This window comes from Bos taurus, chromosome 1 (assembly GCF_002263795.3).
Source record: "Bos taurus isolate L1 Dominette 01449 registration number 42190680 breed Hereford chromosome 1, ARS-UCD2.0, whole genome shotgun sequence".
Lineage (NCBI taxonomy): Eukaryota > Metazoa > Chordata > Mammalia > Artiodactyla > Bovidae > Bos > Bos taurus.
The window spans coordinates 80642498-80662162 of NC_037328.1; the positions used below are offsets into that span (position 1 = coordinate 80642498).

The 19665-nt window shown below is 40.8% G+C and overlaps 1 protein-coding gene and 1 long non-coding RNA gene across 2 annotated transcripts; one reads left to right on the plus strand and one right to left on the minus strand.

Moving 5' to 3' along the window:
- Positions 1-1241: 1241 nt before the first annotated feature.
- DNAJB11 (DnaJ heat shock protein family (Hsp40) member B11) lies at positions 1242-19439 on the minus strand. Its single transcript, NM_001034268.1, is given in 10 exon segments — positions 1242-1686; positions 2143-2302; positions 2526-2637; positions 3615-3672; positions 4530-4612; positions 5365-5507; positions 7178-7310; positions 9618-9715; positions 15252-15408; positions 19195-19439. Coding segments are annotated over 10 exon segments (1077 nt in total). The 5' UTR covers positions 19263-19439; the 3' UTR covers positions 1242-1621.
- On the plus strand, positions 2619-15469 carry LOC132345655 (uncharacterized). Its single transcript, XR_009495106.1, has 3 exons — positions 2619-3698; positions 9224-9408; positions 15218-15469. It is a non-coding gene; the product is annotated as an uncharacterized lncRNA (long non-coding RNA).
- Positions 19440-19665: the final 226 nt, after the last annotated feature.

Consider the following 19665-nt stretch of genomic DNA (forward strand, 5'->3'; position numbering starts at 1 on the left):
CTCTGATACAAGTCTTCCCATATTACATTGTGTTTCAGGGAAAGCACTTAAATAGTGACAAAGCCCCATGAACATTCTTATTTGCAGCAAAAGAATTATATCTGGGGTCTTCCTAGCTAAGAACAGTTCTAGATTAGTATGTGACTGATTCTTGCAAAAATCTTGGAAAAAATCAATAGGTACAAATCATGATCGAGAGCTCTCCTGGGCTAAGATACAGAAGATAAATGTTGATAATAATTTCTGAGGAATAAACTACAGAATCTTAGAACATAATGAATATTAAATGCACAAAAAGTCCATGAAACATACATATGTATCTATGTGGTGCATTTACTTTATAAGATTTTTAGCATTTTAAATATTCCTCAATTTTCTTTCTCTTTACAAGTAAATGCACAGTTGGATCACTCAAATCCAAATAGTGTCTGATCAAGGTTAAATGATGTGCTTGTTAACTGTTCTAAATGGATGAAATTTCTTCCCCTCTTCCCTTAATTTTTATAAAACAGGGCAAAATAAAAGAAAAGGCAACAGCAGCATTGGCTGTTATACAGACATAGACGGGAATGTTGCTGGAACCATACTGATGGCTAGACAGCAGCTCCATAAACCCTCTGCAACAGTTGTTCAACATTGAAACATTCACTAGCTAAAGTAAAGAAGAGTAGAGTGTGATCCGACCATGTAATGAAGAAAAAGGAAAGAGGTTCCAAATTCATACACTGAAGTCACATACCACCTGAATTAGGTGCCACTGACAGAAGAAAATGTAAATTTGTTACTCTAGTACTTTAAATTTCATTTTCTAGGGACAACAACAATCCTAGTTCCCAACACAAGCCAAAGACTTGTTAAACATGTCAACTGAGATTGGACACATGAAAAGTGCTTTCTAAACAGTAAAGTTCCCATGTCAGATTTTACTATTCTCTAATTAAAATGAGAAGGAATATACTTTCTCAAGGATAATTAGGTCCTTGTTTCATCCACTCCCATCTCTAATTTCTTCAGGCTCCTCTCTAGGAAGTGCCATGCGTGTGTAACTGGGTATGGGGACTTGATCTTCACCACTCTCCCACAGGTTTGTGCGTTCATCTTGCTTCATGGGAGGAAAACCCAACTAGCACACAGGACCCAGGGAGGGAAATGAAGCTGATTAAGGAAAAACGACAAGGAAAAAAGATGGAGATGGGAGAGACAACAGGGGAGCTAAACCAACAAGAAACAAGAGTCAAGAAAAAAATTAACAACAGAATGTATTTAAAAACAGACTTCTCCAGTTGGCATTTCAAATGAAACAGCTAACAATTAACTCCAACCCTTTGTACAGTGTCTTCTGGAGTCCTCTTGCAGCTTTAATTCTTGAAACTTGGGCGGCAGCACCAGACATAAATCCCAAAGGGAGAGGTATTGTTAAACCTTTTGCTGGTCATTCTTTTCTCAACACAAATGGACAAATTCTTAAGCCTGCTTACTCATTTCATGACTGTCATTAGAAGAAAAAAAACCAAACTTGCATATTGAAAATGAAAACAAATACACACACAAAAAAAACCCCTGCAGATAATAAATATCGCTGATTCACTTATTTTAAAACAAAGTCCAATTTTATTCATTCTTAATATCCTTGCAGTCCATTGTAAACCTTCTGCACTGATCCTTGTTTCAGTAGCTGTTTGATACCTGGGGAAAGAATGAACAAATGACTCCATTAACAAAAATGCAGCTTAAAGAGCATGTTTCACAGAGAGGCTCCACAAAAGGCCCTAGGACAAGCAAGGATTGGAATTAAACAAGTAACTACCCTTGTCCAACTTCATCACATGTGGATACCCATACACGCACGTCCAAGGTGAGCCCTTGTCTTTGTGTCTCAGGCAGACACACAACACACACATCGCACAAAATCCCATGAGAAGAGGCAACTGGAATGGACAGAAAGTTCTTCAGCTGTCTTCCATCCCTTCTTCTTTGTCCTCTTTCCACTTTTGACCTCTTTCCTTTACCTTTTCCTTTTTACTTACAACCCACCACCTGGGCCCTCTTCTCAAGCAACCATTGCAGCCTTCACCCTCCAAGCCTCTGATCCTTCTAAAGCAGATCTCATCTTTCCCTGAACAGTAAACATTATACCCTCACCTTCTCTTGCTTCCTCTGACAACTGTTCTTTTGGAAAATCCACATCGAAAGTGATTATTAAAGAGCCCTTGATGTTGTTGTTGTCAAAGTTGGGGAGCCCTTCCCCTTTCTTCCATAGCTTGGCTCCGGGTCTGGTGATCTTATCGCGGGAAATATGTACCTGAAAAGCAAAAGGGGATGCTAGAGAAGGACTGTACTCTCGGAGCACAACACAGCTTCTGGTGAGCACTGATACCCAGAGCTCATGTCACAGCTCAGCAGAGCATCAGGATGAAGGGGCGAGCAAAACATGTCTCTGTGGCTGCAAAGGACTAAAGTAACCTCAACATCAGCCACAAGAAGGCTTTAAAAGGACAGACTTTTAAAAGAACTAGTTTGCTTACCTTGTGACCATCCAAGTGAGTAATGTCCATATCAAAGCCCACCAGGGACTCTACGAGGGAGATTGTCACATTTGTGTATAAGTCATCTCCTCGCCTTTCAAATATTGAGTGCCTGGAAGGGAACAAGGTAAACATCAGTAACTTTCAAAGCCTTTTTTTGGGAGAGTTCAAAAAGGTTTTAGACAAGTCATGGAAAAGGATGGATACCACTCTTTCAAACAATAAGCATCTCTTAAGACACTCCTTTGTGTACAGTATTAATAGAGACTATAAAGTTAGTAGGATTTATTAAACCCTCATCTTCAGGAGCTTATGATCAGCAACAGCAAAAGCATATAATTAAAATACAAGTAATCAGATTATGGAAAAAAGAGAAGGACAACTTCTGGCCGTGGAATTGGGGGAGAAGGGCATCAGAGATCAGCGGGAATCCCAGAGCTGGGTTTATAAGGCCCAGTCAGCTCTGAAGCTATAGATAAGGAGGGTGCATGGGAGGCTGGGGACAGGACAAGAGGGAATTCTGGCAGATATGGACTTGAGAAGGGACTAGGTTCATTCATGGAACAGAACATATCCCAGTTTCCCGGGAAGTGATCAGAAAGACAAGGCAGATGAAGAACACTGGGGAAAGATCACTGAGATTAAGGAGTGCTATGAGAGAGATCAAAGTCTTTGGCACTGGGGGCCCATTTCTCCATATTTGGGTGGGAATCCTGTTTCAATGAATCCTTAGAAGTAGAGGCATCACTGGTCTCCAAGATGGTAAACAAGAAAGCCTGAGTTCCAGGCAAAATTCTTATGTAAGGGGCACTGCATGTTGAAGAGAGGCAACCAGGGAAGCTGCCCAGCAGCTGCAGATGACGTCACAGTAGGTCGTTTCTATGGAAAAGTCTCCCATTATTGCATAGGGCGCATTTCCTCAGTTAATATCTCTGACCTCCTTGTCTGCTTCTCTTTCACAGCTCCTTACTTGTCTTGTCAATGCTCTCCTCCCAACATCTTTCAGAATCTTAAGTCCTGAGTAAATAAATATTTAGACTCAATAAGAGGCTCCAACCCAAAGAAGGCTTCCAAACTGAGATGACTTACTTGACAACTTTGATTCGGAACCGCAGGTCTCCTGGCTCTCCATCCACGTGAGGCTCACCTACTCAGAAGAGATTACCACACATTGTAAGCGGAACACTGCAAATCTGTTTGGTAGCTGAAAAAAGTTTTTAAAGCCACTAACTTGGGCTTTGACTGTTAAGCCTATCTGTGAGCGCAGTCTCTCTACCTGGTTATATCAAATTTCAGATTAGTGAGGCTCACCTGTGCCTCAGGCACAGAAGTAAATAAGTTGACCTATTTCCTAAACAAAGAATGATTCACTGATTTCTGAACCTTATAAAGCTATTTTTTCTTCTAGAGTTTTAAATTTAACCCCAAAATGAGGTCTGAGAGCATCTTATTAATGCCAATTAGAGTTACATCTCTTCTTTTATTGCAGAGTTCACATTACTCCATTAAGTTCTGAACATCTTAAACTTTGATATAATTCAGGCTGTGTGTGCATGCTAGGTCGCTCAGTCGTGTCTGATTCTTTGCAACCCCATGGACCATAGTCCTCCAGGCTCCTCTGTCCATGGGATTCTCTAGGCAAGAATACTGAAGGGGGTTGCTATGCGTTCCTCCAGGGGATCTTCCTGATCTAGGGATCAAACCCACGTTTCTTATGCCCCCTGCACTGGCAAGCAGGTTCTTTATCACTAGTGCCACCTGGGAAGCCCAATTTAGGCTACTGGACAGTAACTTTTGGCCATTGTATTCAGAGGATAAACAGTAATGCTAGAGCTTAAAGATGGTCACAAAAGGCTTCCTGTGTCCTAAAAAACGATGGAAGTGTGTTGGAAATGATGCATGCATTTACTATGTGGCCATGAAGTGTGGGGTGAGGTGGGAGGTTTCATAAGCAATCAGAGAGCAGAAAGTTACGGTAATAAAACATCAATGTCAATATTTCACCTTCTCCAATGAAGGGGTACTCCATGCCGTCTCTCACCCCAGGTTCAATTTCTACCTCCAGTGTTCGTTCTTCATTCACTAGTCTGAGACAAAGAGAATTTAAAAGGAAAAACAAATGAAAATATAAACCAAATCCCAGACACAGATAATTCAAATTTTATCTACTCAATCTACTTTTTCTTGGAAGACTAGTCTGTATCTCTAGATGACAAAGCCACTTGATATCCACTTACACCTTCCACCTGCCAAATGCCAGGGCAAAGCTTCTATATATCAAGTAATCACACAACCACTGGTTCCAAAAGGGCCTACAGTGGGCTGGCTGCTTTAACACGAGGATCAGTAGCAGAGAAAACCACTTACACTTACATAAATGTCCACCTGAAAGGACAGTGTCATGTTTATCAGAAAATCTAACAGGTGAGTTTATCCTATTTGATTTTTTCCCCTGATCCCACAAATAGCTAGATTTAATATATACAACTGAAGGTTCAATTATATAGTTGTGTTCATAATATAATCAGCAAACAGTATGTCTCTAATCTGAAATTTAGCTGGACATGTAAGATTGCTCTAAATATTCCAAGTAGAAAAAAATGGAATACCAACAGCCTTAAGAATATTCAGAAATAAAGCTGATTAGTTTATAGACATAAAAGAAGATATTCAGAAGAGATACTTTAAGAAGAAACAAAAATGTTAATTTCTTTCCTCTGGCAGGACATGAGGAAGAGAGGGAAGGAAAAAAATCTAGGTATGGACCATTGGCATTTTATTAGACCAATGAGATGATTAAAGTGTCCCTTGGCAGAGCAAACAAGGTGCTTCTACTCACTTGACATTCGGGCACTCGTCGCAGACCACCTCCTGGGTCATCTGGAAGCGCCCGGGGCCCAGCTGGGTGGTCCGCATCTCCTGCCTGCAGTTGCACTTCCGTTTGCCAGGGGCCTGCCTCGCCACGGGTTTGTTTCTAACCACCTAGGAAGTGCACACACAGCATAAGCTTCTCTTTTGCATCCCCCAGATTTCAGTTTCCTCACTGGATCTGGGCTGGAAACCTTCCCTTCTCTCCCAAGCCATCCTTCAGAGAGACCCACAGCTGAGAGAAGTCCTGGAGGAGTTACAAGTCAGCCCCCACACAGGACTGTAGTAAATGGATCTTTAACGGACTCAAATAGGATCACTTTCTCCAAGCCACAAAGAAATACTACTGAGTTAACATAGTCCACAGAATTACTATTTCTTGAGAAATCTGAGCTGTGTAAAGCAGGAGCCCTGAAGAACAACCACAGCCTTCAAAAGCTGGCATGTGGCTCCCACTCCAAGATTAGCCATGATTAACCTCATGAAAACACTTCCTTGTTTCAGGCAACTCAATCTGGCAGTGTTTTCCAATGCTGCCTCAGTCTAGATACTCAGCCTGTAAGAAGAGACACAATGAGCATCTCCTTGTAGCTGACTGCAATCGAACATTCTGATCCCTCCAAATCAAAGGAAACTAAAATATATGAAGAAACGCATGTCTATGCCGCTGAATGAGGCAAATGCTTGGAGAAAAATCCCTCAAAGCCTACGAATGTATGAAGCCCAGTTCAACAGAATAAACAATAAAAGTAATTAGAGCTAACAGTTATGGCACTTACTGTGTGCCAAGCAAGGCCCTAATCACATATATTTACGAACTCTTTATGACATAGATGCCGCTATCGTCTCCATTTTACAGAGAATGGAATGAGAGTACAGCAAGGCTCAGTAATATGACCAAGGTCACACAACCAATGTACGGCAGAGCCAGGACTCTAAATCAGGCAGGCTAGCTCCAAAGTCTGTACTTCTAACCACTATGCTCTTTTAGAGTAATTATTTTTCTTAAAAAGAATCGACCGTGGGGGCATTTAAATAGCAAGGTCACATACATATATTCTTTACAATAATTAGATTAACAAGGAATTTGTTTAGGAGCATGCTAACTACAAGAAAGTGATGTGTACTTTATGTATAGTCAATGACTACAGACAACAGGCCTGCAAGGGAACATGGGAAATTATTCTCTGTACTTGAACATAGGTATAAGGCTTCCTAAAAGCGCTGTTTGGAATTGGAAAAAAACTGGAAACAACCTACATGCTTATTGATCCAGTGTGGTCGCAGTGAAATTCTATTCAGTAGAATTATAGCTGTAAGCAACAACATGGGTGAATCCCGACAATATTAAGAGTAAGTAAAAAAAAGGGCAGTCTCACAAGATAATGTACAGTCTGATGATGTTTTCAGAAAGCCAGAAACAATGTGAGTGAACGAAATACTATTCAGGTATACATACACATATAATAGAACAAATAAACAAGGAGTGGCAACAGAGACGAAACTCAGGATACGACGTAGTCACCTTGGAAGGGAGGTGGGGGATGGGATAGGGAAGTAGCATGTAGGTAGATACAAGTCATGGTTTATTGTTTTATTAAGTTCTGGGGCTGAGAGATGAGTTCATAACAATTACAGCGTATCATGAACCAAGGATTATGATTAATTCAATTCTATGCACTGCCCCCCTTCCTAAAAGACAGAGAAGGTACCCAAAAACCTCTTAGTTTTAGTCATAAGAACACATTCTAGAGAATATGAAGAGCTGAATAATTTGGACTTACTTCTACAAAATTTCCTGCATACACTTCTTCCAAAGTGACTTCTAGATCTACAATAATATCACTTCCTCTTGGAATATTTCTGTCTTGCTGACGAGGGGTTCCTCCAAACATGAAACCAAAATCTCCAAAGAAGCTGTTGGTAAGTGTAAAATCATCAGGAAAAGAAATCAGAATTCACCTCTTACAATTTTAGTTTTCTTCACACTGATAAAATACTGTGACCTACCAATGAGCAAAACTGAAAGACATTTTTAATACATACACTGAAGTAATAACATCATCTATAACTTATATAGTATTTATAGTATAGATATACAGCACATATATATTGCCCCAACACAAAAAACTTTTTAATATTGTCTAGATTGCAGCCATGAAATTAAAAGACGCTTACTCCTTGGAAAGAAAGTTATGACCAACCTAGATCGCATATTCAAAAGCAGAGACATTACTTTGCCAACAAAGGTCCATCTAGTCAAGGCTATGATTTTTCCAGTGGTCATGTATGGATGTGAGAGTTGGACTGTGAAGAAAGCTGAGTGCCGAAGAATTGATGCTTTTGAACTGTGGTGTTGGAGAAGACTCTTGAGAGTCCCTTGGACTGCAAGGAGATCCAACCAGTCCATTCTAAAGGAGATCAGTCCTGGGATTTCTTTGGAAGGAATGATGCTAAAGCTGAAACTCCAGTACTTTGGCCATCTCATGAGAAGAGTTGACTCATTGGAAAAGACTCTGATGCTGGGAGGGCTTGGGGGCAGGAGGAGAAGGGGACGACAGAGGATGAGATGGTTGGATAGCATCACTGACTCGATGGATGTGAGTCTGAGTGAACTCCGGGAGTTGGGGATGGACAGGGAGGCCTGGCGTGCTGTGATTCATGGGGTCGCAGAGTCGGACACGACTGAGCGACTGAACTGAACTGAAGACATACAGTACAGTGTATAAAGTATGCCAGTGAATTCTTAATCAATGAAAAAAAATCTCTTTAATGCTGACAAATACCAGAATATAATGGAGATATTGAGAAAGGGTATAGTATATATAAGCCCATGTATTGCTGAACCCAGTAGTAATTTTGGACTCTTGTAGTGTTCACCTTTATATGCTTTTTAGATACTAACTTTGGTGAAAGAAGCTACTGCTTTGTACAAAAATCTTGGATACATAATTAAACTAAAAAAGCATCAGCCTCAGTAAAACTCTGGATCTGACAGAAAAGGAAGTTCTGGTCTCATACGATCAAAATTAACTTGTGTTAAATAACAGAAGCATCACTTTAAATATTTAAAGCATCACTTTAAGGTTAATATAAACAATGACCTTTAACTTCATAGGAGTTCTAATCATAATCTTAAATTTTGGTTAAGAAGTCTCAGATGTCAGCATAGTGATGACAACTATACAACCCCTCAACCCCTCCCTCCAGAAAAAAAAAAGACAAAAAAAACCCCAGTCTCGGTGAATAGACTCCCTGAATCTTGAATAAAAGCAGAGGGGGAGGATTTTGGTGCAGGAGGGGCATGGGCAGAGCCTTTTCTCTTTCTGGCATCTCTGGCTATCACTTCTAACTGCCAAGAGGTTCGAACAGAACACTTCCCTGGTAGGCTAAAGCAGCCAAATCAATCCTGCGGAAGAGGAGGATTTCCTAACCGTATTACTCACACATCTTCACAGGTCCTAAAAATCTACCATCACCCCCAAACACTAAACATAGCAACTGTGATTCTTACTTTTTTTGAGTTCACAAAACTCTTTAAGAATCTGAAGAAAGCACTGCATCCTCCCCACAGAAATGCATATTCAAATATCTTTTTATTTATAATTTGACTCAAAACCCCCAATCAGGACCTCCTGTTTATGCATCATCAGAGCACATGAAAATTCAAATGTTCAATAAAGTGGGCCTCAAAGAGTGGGAAGGTAAGGTGTTTATCATCCAGCCACTCAGCCTCCTCAGAAAGCTGGGAGCAGCAAGAGACGGACAGTCTCTGCCCTGACTCCTTCCACCAATGCTGATGATCACAATCATCCCTTTCTTGCTGCCAGGATGAAGAGGCAGCTTTGGGTATAGCGGCAGGAATTTCTCTCTCTTACAAGAATCACCTTGCTCAGTAAGTGGTTTGCAGATTTGAAGACAGCGAGGAGACAAATGGAACTGGTTTCCAACATATATCACCCTCAACAGAGTCGGGATTGATTCAACTGATATGGTTGGCTAGGAGGACATCCCTGTAAGTACTACCTGTCTTTGCTTGAGCTTTGTGAAAATAGAGAAGTATATTCCCATACAAAGGATGATGAATGACCTTCTGGTCAAGGATCAGTTGAGTTGTACTCTTCATCAAAAGATTCTGAACAAGGGAGCAAGGATAATTCTTTAATAATCACTAAGTGATCCACTCTCAGACACTAATACCTTGCAGATGGATAAATTACTTACTGTGAAAAAATGTCTCCATGGGAGCTCTGATGCCCATCTTTCAAGCCCTCTTCACCATATGTATCATACTGTTTCCGTTTCTCACTATCCGATAGAACCTGGGGGCAAAAGCCAGTGGAGGAAACGATTATGAATTGGTAATGGTTTGATAAGGTGCATTCACATTTATGTTTTAAAATTTTTTAACTCTGATACTGTGTGTAAAATTTTAGTGGATTGTGGTTTTTATTATGTACGGTATTAAGGCATGTTTAAGAGTTAGTAAATTCTTTGATCAGCGTTCATTTTGTAACTTTTCACAATGCTCAACTCATGTTTTTAATTTAAATTGATCAGAACTCACCTAGCTGCATAAACATCATGCAGATTAGCACTAACAAGATTAGCGACATGGCTATGAATGTGAGGGCAGTAACAGGAAAGAGTGAGATGAATTCCTCAGGTTCACTTCCCATGTAGTTTGACTCCCATACTTAGGCTGCTAACCACTATGCTATATTATCTCTCTAAACTATAAACCCGCCAGACAAGACTGTCATTAGTCACAGAAGCAGTAAATAAGGACAGCCTTCAACTTTGCTCAGCCTCACGTATCTATACCATAAGCTCTACCCGACACTACCCCAGACAAATTAAGAGATTGGAAAGTCGAGGGAATCAAATGAAAGGTCTCCAGAAAGGTCTACACTGCGATATTTTCATATTCCCCTTTCATTCTTTTGATATATGTAGAAATCCATTTGTGGAAGAGTGCTGTCTGGCACATACAGCTCATAACGCCCTGAGTCTGAATTGCAAAGAGTGAAAAGGGACACTGCTCTACAAAGGATGCTCAAGCTCAATTTCACAACTTGAAAAAAGACTTTCTAAAGTTTTAATAAAAGATCTTCACGACCAAGATAATCACGATGGTGTGATCACTGACCTAGAGCCAGACATCCTGGAATGTGAAGTCAAGTGGGCCTTAGATAGCATCACTATGAACAAAGCTAGTGGAGGTGATGGAATTCCAGTTGAGCTCTTTCAAATCCTGAAAGATGATGCTCTGAAAGTGCTGCGCTCAATATGCCAGCAAATTTGGAAAACTCAGCAGTGGCCACAGGACTGGAAAAGGTCAGTTTTCATTCCAATCCCAAAGAAAGGCAATGCCAAAGAATGCTCAAACTACTGCACAATTGCACTCATCTCACACACTAGTAAAGTAATGCTCAAAATTCTCCAAGCCAGGCTTCAGCAATACCTGAACCGTGAACTTCCAGATGTTTAAGCTGGTTTTAGAAAAGGCAGAGGAGCCAGAGATCAAATTGCCAACATCCACTGGATCATCGAAAAAGCAAGAGAGTTCCAGAAAAATACCTATCTCTGCTTTATTGACTATGCCAAAACCTTTGACTGTGTGGATCACAATAAACTGTGGAAAATTCTGAAAGAGATGGGAATACCAGACCACCTGACCTGCCTCTTGAGAAACTTATATGCAGGTCAGGAAACAACAGTTAGAACTGGACATGGAACAACAGACTGGTTCCAAATAGGAAAAGGAGTACGTCAAGGCTGTGTATTGTCACCCTGCTTATTTAACTTATATGCAGAATACATCATGAGAAATGCTGGGCTGGAGGAAGCACAAGCTGGAATCAAGATTGCCGGAGAAATATCAATAACCTCAGATATGCAGATGACACCACCCTTCTGGCAGAAAGTGAAGAGGAACTAAAAAGCCTCTTGATGAAAGTGAAAGAGGAAAGTGAAAAAGTTGGCTTAAAGCTCAACATTCAGAAAACGAAGATCATGACATCTGGTCCCATCACTTCATGGGAAATAGATGGGGAAACAGTGGAAACAGTGGCTGACTTTATTTTTTTGGGCTCCAAAATCACTGCAGATGGTGACTGCAGCCATGAAATTAAAAGACGCTTACTCCTTGGAAGGAAAGTTATGACCAACCTAGATAGCATATTCAAAAGCAGAGACATTACTTTGCCAACAAAGGTCTGTCTAGTCAAGGCTATGGTTTTTCCAGTAGTCATGTGTGGATGTGAGAGTTGGACTGTGAAGAAAGCTGAGCCCCGAAGAATTGATGCTTTTGAACTGTGGTGTTGGAGAAGACTCTTGAGAGTCTCTTGGACTGCAAGGAGATCAACCAGTCCATTCTGAAGGAGATCAGCCCTGGGATTTCTTTGGAAGGAATGATGCTAAAGCTGAAACTCCAGTACTCTGACCACCTCATGCAAAGAGTTGACTCATTGGAAAAGACTCTGATGCTGGGAGGGACTGGGGGCAGGAGGAGAAGGGGACAACAGAGGATGAGATGGCTGGATGGTATCACTGACTTGATGGACATGAGTCTCAGTGAACTCTGTGAGTTGGTGATGGACAGGGAGGCCTGGCATGCTGCGATTCATGCGGTCACAAAGAGTTGGACGCGACTGAGTGACTGAACTGAACTGAACTGACTGAAGTTTTAATGGTTTTACAAAACTAGATGCTCAGTCATAAGTATATGCTTTCTCATGGGACCATTTCATATCTAGAATAAAGAATGTAAAACAAAATAAACTTCAGTGTTATTCAAAATCTGCCTTCCAAAAAAAGCCTCCCATTTATTGACAGCATTCTGAAATATATGCACTTTGAAGGGGCTTCCCTGGTAGCTCAGTGGTAAAGAATCCGCCTGCTAAGCAGGAGATGCGGGTTTGATCCCTGGATTGGGAAGACTCCCTGGAGAAGGAAATGGCAACCCTCTCCAGAATTCCTGTCTGGAGAATTCCATGGACAGAGGAGCCTGGAGGGCTACAGTCCCATGGCATCGCAAAGAGACTGACAGAACTTAGCAACTAAACAACAACATAACTTTGAAAATTAAACAACTTTATGTTCTTTGGTATTCTTACATTTCTATTTAGATAGCAGACTGAAGGAAAAAGTTCTTTGAAACTCATGCTTGTGTTGGCTCAGGAAAAAAAAAGGTTGGAAGTATATGGGGCTTGTTGACTCAGCAAAAGAAAGGGAAGATCTGATTGGCATATGTAAATAGGACACATTTTTGGCTCAGGGCCTGAATGATGTGTAAGGAACCACAGTAAAAAAATCTATTAACATTTAAGATACATTCAGAAGGATAAGAAGAAAGTCAGTGTATAAGAAAGTGAGCATTCTTAAAATCAAAGAGAAATGAGTTAGACTAGAAATGACTAGAGTACTCAACTAAAGCCACTATGATAGAGCAGGTGAAAAATAAAGGGTTTGATAAATATCCTTAAAAAAAAAAAAAAAGCTACTTTGGGGAAATAGAAATGGGCAGAGTTAACTTAAAAAACAAACAAAAAAAACCTCATTATTATGTGATCAGGATTTTCAATATTTTCACTTTCAAGTCCACTTCTCTGTTCTTGTCTTGGCAAAGAAATGAATTCCAGATTGGATCCATAAGAAATTCCATTTCAAACCCCTCCAAACAAAGACTATTTTTAAGTCAGCTTCTTTTTGGACATAGGAGGCTTCTGTAATAACTCATCCAAAACTACCCTCAAAGTTATCTATTATCATTCACTTACTCCTCACTTCTCTTCTATCTAAAGAATGCAGTTTTATTACAGTCTTGGAAACTTTTTTTTTTAAGAGAAAGAAAGGAATTTCTTAGTTGACTGGCCAATCAACCAGTCTCAACTAATTAAAATGCCTGCAGTAATCTCAGCTCAGTAGAGAAGACAGATGTATTCACAATAGACCCTTCAACTTTAGTGAGATTTTGATTTGTGGACACTAATTTATCCAAGGGCCAAAGATAGGCAATCAAGTGAAAGACGCAAAGAAGAAAGAAAATTTGAACTGGGGACTAGAAAGGTTCTGAGTTAAATTGCAATCTCATTGAATGATGCATGTATAGCCTGCCTAGGTCATGGTGAAACAACATGCAGAATCTATAAAGAGCACGGAAAATTCTTAGCAACAGTTCTCCCAGAAAATATTTTTTATTATTGGGTTTCTAGCAAGCAATGGGAGTATTCATGGTAAATAAAGTGCAAAACATGGAATCCATATTAACAAGAAACAAAATGTTACATACAGTAATTTAAGAGGGTCCACCAACCCTCTCAAGTTTATTTGTGAGCCTAAGGTTAAGAATTTTGGTCCTATAGGTGTTGAGAGAAGAAAGGGAAACCCCATTAGTTTTAAGTTTCATGAGCATATAAATCACTTTTACTTCATTCACTTCTTTAACCCAGGAGGCCTTGGAATCCCGTCTTTGTGGTTTTTTCCCACTAAAATATTTTTCAGACTTGTTTCCAATCTTCTCACTATACAGGGATTTAATCTGAATTCAGAAGCTGTAGCTCCCTGACTACTGGAGTCAAATTATTTTTTTCTGTGCCCTTTTAGGAAATGGGAATAAATGGTGACTAGAATTGATAACACTGTATTGTATAGCTGCAAGTTGTGAAGAAAGCAGAACTTAAATGTCCTCACTATAAAAAGAAATACATGATGTGATGGATTGAGCAAAATCCTTTCACAATGTATACACATATCAAATCACCACAAGGCACACTTTAAATATCTTACAATTTCATTTATCAATTATATCTCAACAAAGCTGAAAAAAAATAAAACCACAGATCTCTTATCCTATTTCTAGGAGAAAGGTGAATTGCAACACATGCAAAGCAGCTAACTCTTAAATTAATACACATGAAAGATTATCAGTTGCTTATTTGTAAAAATTTTTTCACCATTGTGTTCTGTAAAATGGTTCTGTGTGAAATGGTTTTTCAAATAGCAAAAAAGGTGATTAAGGATTCAGTAAATATTCCTCTGTGTTGTTAAAAATGAAAAAGAAAGAAAGAAAATGGGAATAAGAATATGCCCAGCTCTACTATATTTCATGTTGTCCTAATGAAGATTAAATGAAATGATACACATCAAAGTGTTTTAACCTCTAGATTAGAGGTTGCAAATTCAAACTATAGCTATGTTTTCTTTGATCTGCACATAAAAGAAAATTTTAAATTGAATTACTTCCCAACATGTTATAACCAGGAAAATTTACCAAAAAAATCAGGAATTCCACTCCTCTAGAAAAATTAAATGATCTGGCAACACAGTGCTTACTTCTATATATGGCAAAAACTGGTTGGGGTTGAACACCAACTGCTCCCTTGAAATGAGTCAAGTCTTCAGTTTGTCACAGTCCTCTTCATTCCCTGTTGATTGCTAAAATGGAGGCAGAATATCCACTCTCCTGTTTTATCTTATACCTGCCATGCATATTATCTGCCTGGTCCATATAGGCAGGTGGATTTGCAATCCTCATTTAGATTTTGTTTCTGCTTCTGGCTCCAACTTCCAAACACACCGACCGAAGATCAATCTACTAATTAATCTACCAATTCTATCTGCTTTCATTCATCTTTGTTAACACTACTCTCCTTAATAAAACAAATGCTGATATGAAAAGGGGAAGGAAGTGTAGTACCTTCTAAAATACATGTACAATATAGCATTGAGTACTACTTTTATCTGTTGTCTATTTCTTTTAAAAAGTGACCTGAAAAATGGGAGTGTTACTCTGCGTTACACAGTCTTTTCTGTATCTGCAGGTTTTATTTATACTTTACCTTCTTCCTGACTCACCTCATAAGCAGCACCCAGATCCTGGAATTTCTCCTGTGCTCGTGGATCATCAGGATTCCGGTCAGGATGAAGCTGCAGGGCTAGTTTCCTGTAGGCCTTTTTAATATCCTTTATAGAGGCACTGCGAGGCACCCCCAAGATCTTATAGAAGTCTCGCCTGGGGATGCAGGAGAGGGAGAAGATACTTCATTAAAAGGTTATACATTACATTTTTAAAAGTGAATTTTTTTCCTTTACATTTAGGTTTGTGTATGAGCAAAGAGGTAGGAAAATGAAGGTACATGTGTGACACACAGAAAGAATAACTAAAAAAAAACACACCAGAATTTGTAATGAGTTTCATACATTGAAGCAATCATAATGAGAGGCTATGTACTTTTTGAACAATGCTAGGATTATTCAAAGTATCTGTGACATTCTTCTCCTACTAGTTTTAGTCAAGAAAATCATTTTCTTATTTTATGGTCACACATTATTTCCAAGCAAGAACTCTATAATCAAATTGAGTCTCTTTGTCATCCTCTATTACTGACTTCAAATGACTGCTTCCAAAGATCAAATAACCTCAAAGGATGATTTTCTTTACGCAAAAAGATTGTATCACATAAACGTTCTGACCAACAGTAGCACTCTTGGAATGTTAAAGATGAAGTGACTGAAATTAACTTCAGAGGTTAACATAGAAGTTAAGTCAAAGCCCAAACAAGAGAAGTCTGAAAAGAGAATAACATTCATTTGAATGTATGAGTTGTGGATTTTTGCGCCGAAAAAGAGAAAATATCAACTTTGCAGTCATTCAGTCAGTTCAGTCACTCAGTCGTGTCCGACTCTTTGCGACTCCATGGCTGTAGCACGCCAGGCCTCCCTGTCCATCACCAATTCCCGGAGCTTGCTCAAACTCATGTCCATCGAGTTAGTGATGCCATCCATCTATCTCATCCTCTGTCATCCACTTCTCCTCCTGCCTTCAATCTTTCCCAGCATCAGGGTCTTTTCCAATCAGTCAGTTCTTCACATCAGGTGGCCAAAGTATTGGAATTTCAGCTTCAGCATCAGTCCTGCCAATGAATATTCAGGACTGATTTCCTTTAGGATGGACTGGTTGGATGTCCTTGCTGTCTAAGGGACTCTCAAGGATCTTCTCCAACACCACAGTTCAAAAGCATCAATTCTTTGGCACTCAGTCCAACTCTCACATCCATATATGACTACTGGAAAAACCATAGCCTTGACTAAATGGACCTTTGTTGGCAAAGTAATGTTTCTGCTTTTTAATATGCTGTCTAGGTTGCTCATAGCTTTTCTTCCAAGGAGCAAGCATCTTTTAATTTCATGGCTGCAGTCACCATCTGCAGTGATTTTGGAGCCCCAAAAAATAAAGTCTCTCACTGTTTCCATTACTAGGAGTTATTCCAGTTTGTCTAGATCAAGTCTTAATCACAGCCAGCTGCTGGAACCCATATGCTGGTGCCTATAAGTCTCAGCAGCTGCAAATATGCACATGGCATAAGTTAGGAGACAAAGTGCAGAGCCACTGACCTCCTTGCCAGGAACTATGCTAGAACTAAATTAACTGGAGAGCGAATCTTTGCAGGAAAGGCCAATGGGAAGACAGAATCAGACTAATAAACTTTGAGGGCAGGGACCATATCCAGTCCATAGAAGACACCAATAAATATTCATTGAATGAAATGACTAAATAAGTATGCTCTCAAAAGTCTATCCCTTTAGCCAGCAGAAATTATTCTGAAAATACACTCTCTCAACCAAGGGATGGGAAAGTTATTCACAGTGGAGATAATGTAGGAGTGATGATAATTTTAAAATGTAGTGGGGGAAAAATGCATTGGGGTACCAAGATCCATGCAATATACCAGAGAACTTTAAAAAAAAATGATTTAATAAGCTCTAAGTCACACTTTAGGGAAATCATATAAACATTTTATGTGTAAGTTTTTAAAATTATCACTGATAAGGGGATGAAGATTATTCCATGAGGATTATTTAGGTGCTTTATCCCCCTCCCCCCAAATATACGAAAGCTGGCATCTCTTGAGACAAAACTAGATAAAGGTTCACTAATGTTAACAACAAAAGAGCTAACTATATAAAAAATGAGGCTTACTTAGGATATACTTAATATAAAAATGGTTAAGAAATAGCCAAGAAAAACACAGGGAGATGGTTGGCACAGCTCAGTATCAACATTACAGTTCCCAAGAGACTCCTTTATGAAAGACTTAAGTTTATAGTTGGGCTTCCCTGGTGGCTCAGATGGTAAAGAATCTGCTTGCAATGCAAGGGACCTAGGTTTGATTGCTGGGTCGGGAAGATCTCCTGGAGAAGGAAATGGCAACCCACTTCAATATTCTTGCCTGGAGAATTCCAAGGACACAGAAGCCTGGTGGGTTTCTAGGAACCATGGGGTTCCAAAGAGTTGGATAGAACTGAGTGATTAGCACTTTCACTTTTTCACTAACTTTATAGTTAAGAGTATTAACAGGATTTATACTGACATCTTGTTCCAACAATTTAAGGTACACATTGCTTTAAGTGCAAAAAGTGCTAACAAAAACATGTTAAAAATACAATAAAGTTTTACCCAGGAGAAGAAGATTTTTATTTTAGAAATATAAGATGTTTCACAAGAAAAAAAACAAAAACCCAACAAAGTTTAAGCATATATGCACACAGGGGTAAAAAAAACTTTTAAGAGAATAACAAGCACTTAAAGTGTCAAGTTCTTCTAGGTAGTGCTTTCTCCTTTCAGAGTAACCTACAAACTTGTCAGAAGCTAACTGCAAAGAGATCCAACCAGTCCATTCTGAAGGAGATCAGCCCTGGGATTTCTTTGGAAGGAATGATGCTAAAGCTGAAACTCCAGTACTTTGGCCACCTCATGCAAAGAGTTGACTCATTGGAAAAGACCCTGATGCTGGGAGGGATTGGGGGCAGGAGGAGAAGGGGATGACAGAGGATGAGATGGATGGATGGCATCACTGACTCGATGGACGTGAGTCTGAGTGAACTCTGGGAGTTGGTGATGGACAGGGAGGCCTGGCGTGCTGTGATTCATGGGGTCGCAAAGAGTCGGACACGACTGAGCGACTGAACTGAACTGAAGGATTTACTATTTTCCACATTCTAAATATGAGCCTGGCATATCAAATTCAGTGGGCACCGGGCCTACAGGATAGTGGATCTTAAAGGCTGGAGAATGTCTAGAGTCCAGGAGGTCCTGCTTCCTTCAAACAGGTGGCACATTATCATCCTCATGTCAAAGATGGGAATTTAGGTTTTCTTTCAAAGTCACATAATTCATAAGTTGAGTGGGGCTAGAATTCCAATCTACTGTCTATTGGTAAAATGTTTCTCCCTTCTGCTTGTAATACTACTCAGCTCCCTAAGAATGCTCCCTGGAGAGACAGTGAGGCATGATAACAGCTTAGGCTCAGTATCTCACGAAGCTGCAAGGTACAAGGGCTCTTCAAAGGGTCTGCCTTGCTCCCTCAATCCAATTTCTTTCAGTCCCGGCATGGCTACCCTACCTATTCTCCCCACTTCTTCACTTTGCCTGGCATCACAACCCACCCACTTTAATGTCAGCCCAACGGCTCGTTGTAGACTTAACACTGTCTCGTCCCCCTTCTCCAACTCAGCAGACCCCCATCCCACGTTGCGTTTGGCACTGCATCCAACCCTCGCTTCTCTGGGCAAATCTAGCTCTAGGGCTTCTGGGTCTAAGCCCCTATCACCCGGGTCACCCACTGTCCTCCTCTCCATCCCACTAGCCTGGCCCACACTACCCACTCCTCTCCACCGCCTCACCACAGCAACGCCCCTTTCCACTCCCCCCGTCGGACAATGTCCCCTTCTCTCCCCAGCCTCCTTCCCAGCCAAGACTGACTTAATGGCCCAGTGCCCGCAGATTCCAATTCCTCACCCGGCGATCACGGTCCCGATGAGGTACAGCAGCAACAGGCAGAAGGTGCCCAGGTTCTGCGGGGCCATAGTCCCTCTGTGCCCGCCCCGGCCCCCCGCACTCCTCACAGCCCCCGCCGCCGCGTCGGTTCGCCAGCCCACCCAGCCCTGAGAGACCGCCTTACACCCAGGTCTCCGACTTAGTTAGGAGCGACAGCTAGCTTGCCCCCTCCTCTACCAGTCACTTCCCGGGAGTCCCGAGTCCCGGCGAGAGAAGCCCCTAGCGGGCCAGAGCCAATCGCTGCTCCGGACATCACACGCGGCCGGCGCCTCACAGCCAATCAGTGCAGTACACTTCACCTCCGAAGCGGCGCGGGCGGCCAGTTAGGCTTCGGAACTTCAGCCGCAGCTCCCGGCCAATTAGAAGGGGAAACGTCAGACAATCGCGCCGCCGCAGGAATCCGTCCGGCCCAGGCACCTGCCAGTCGGAGAA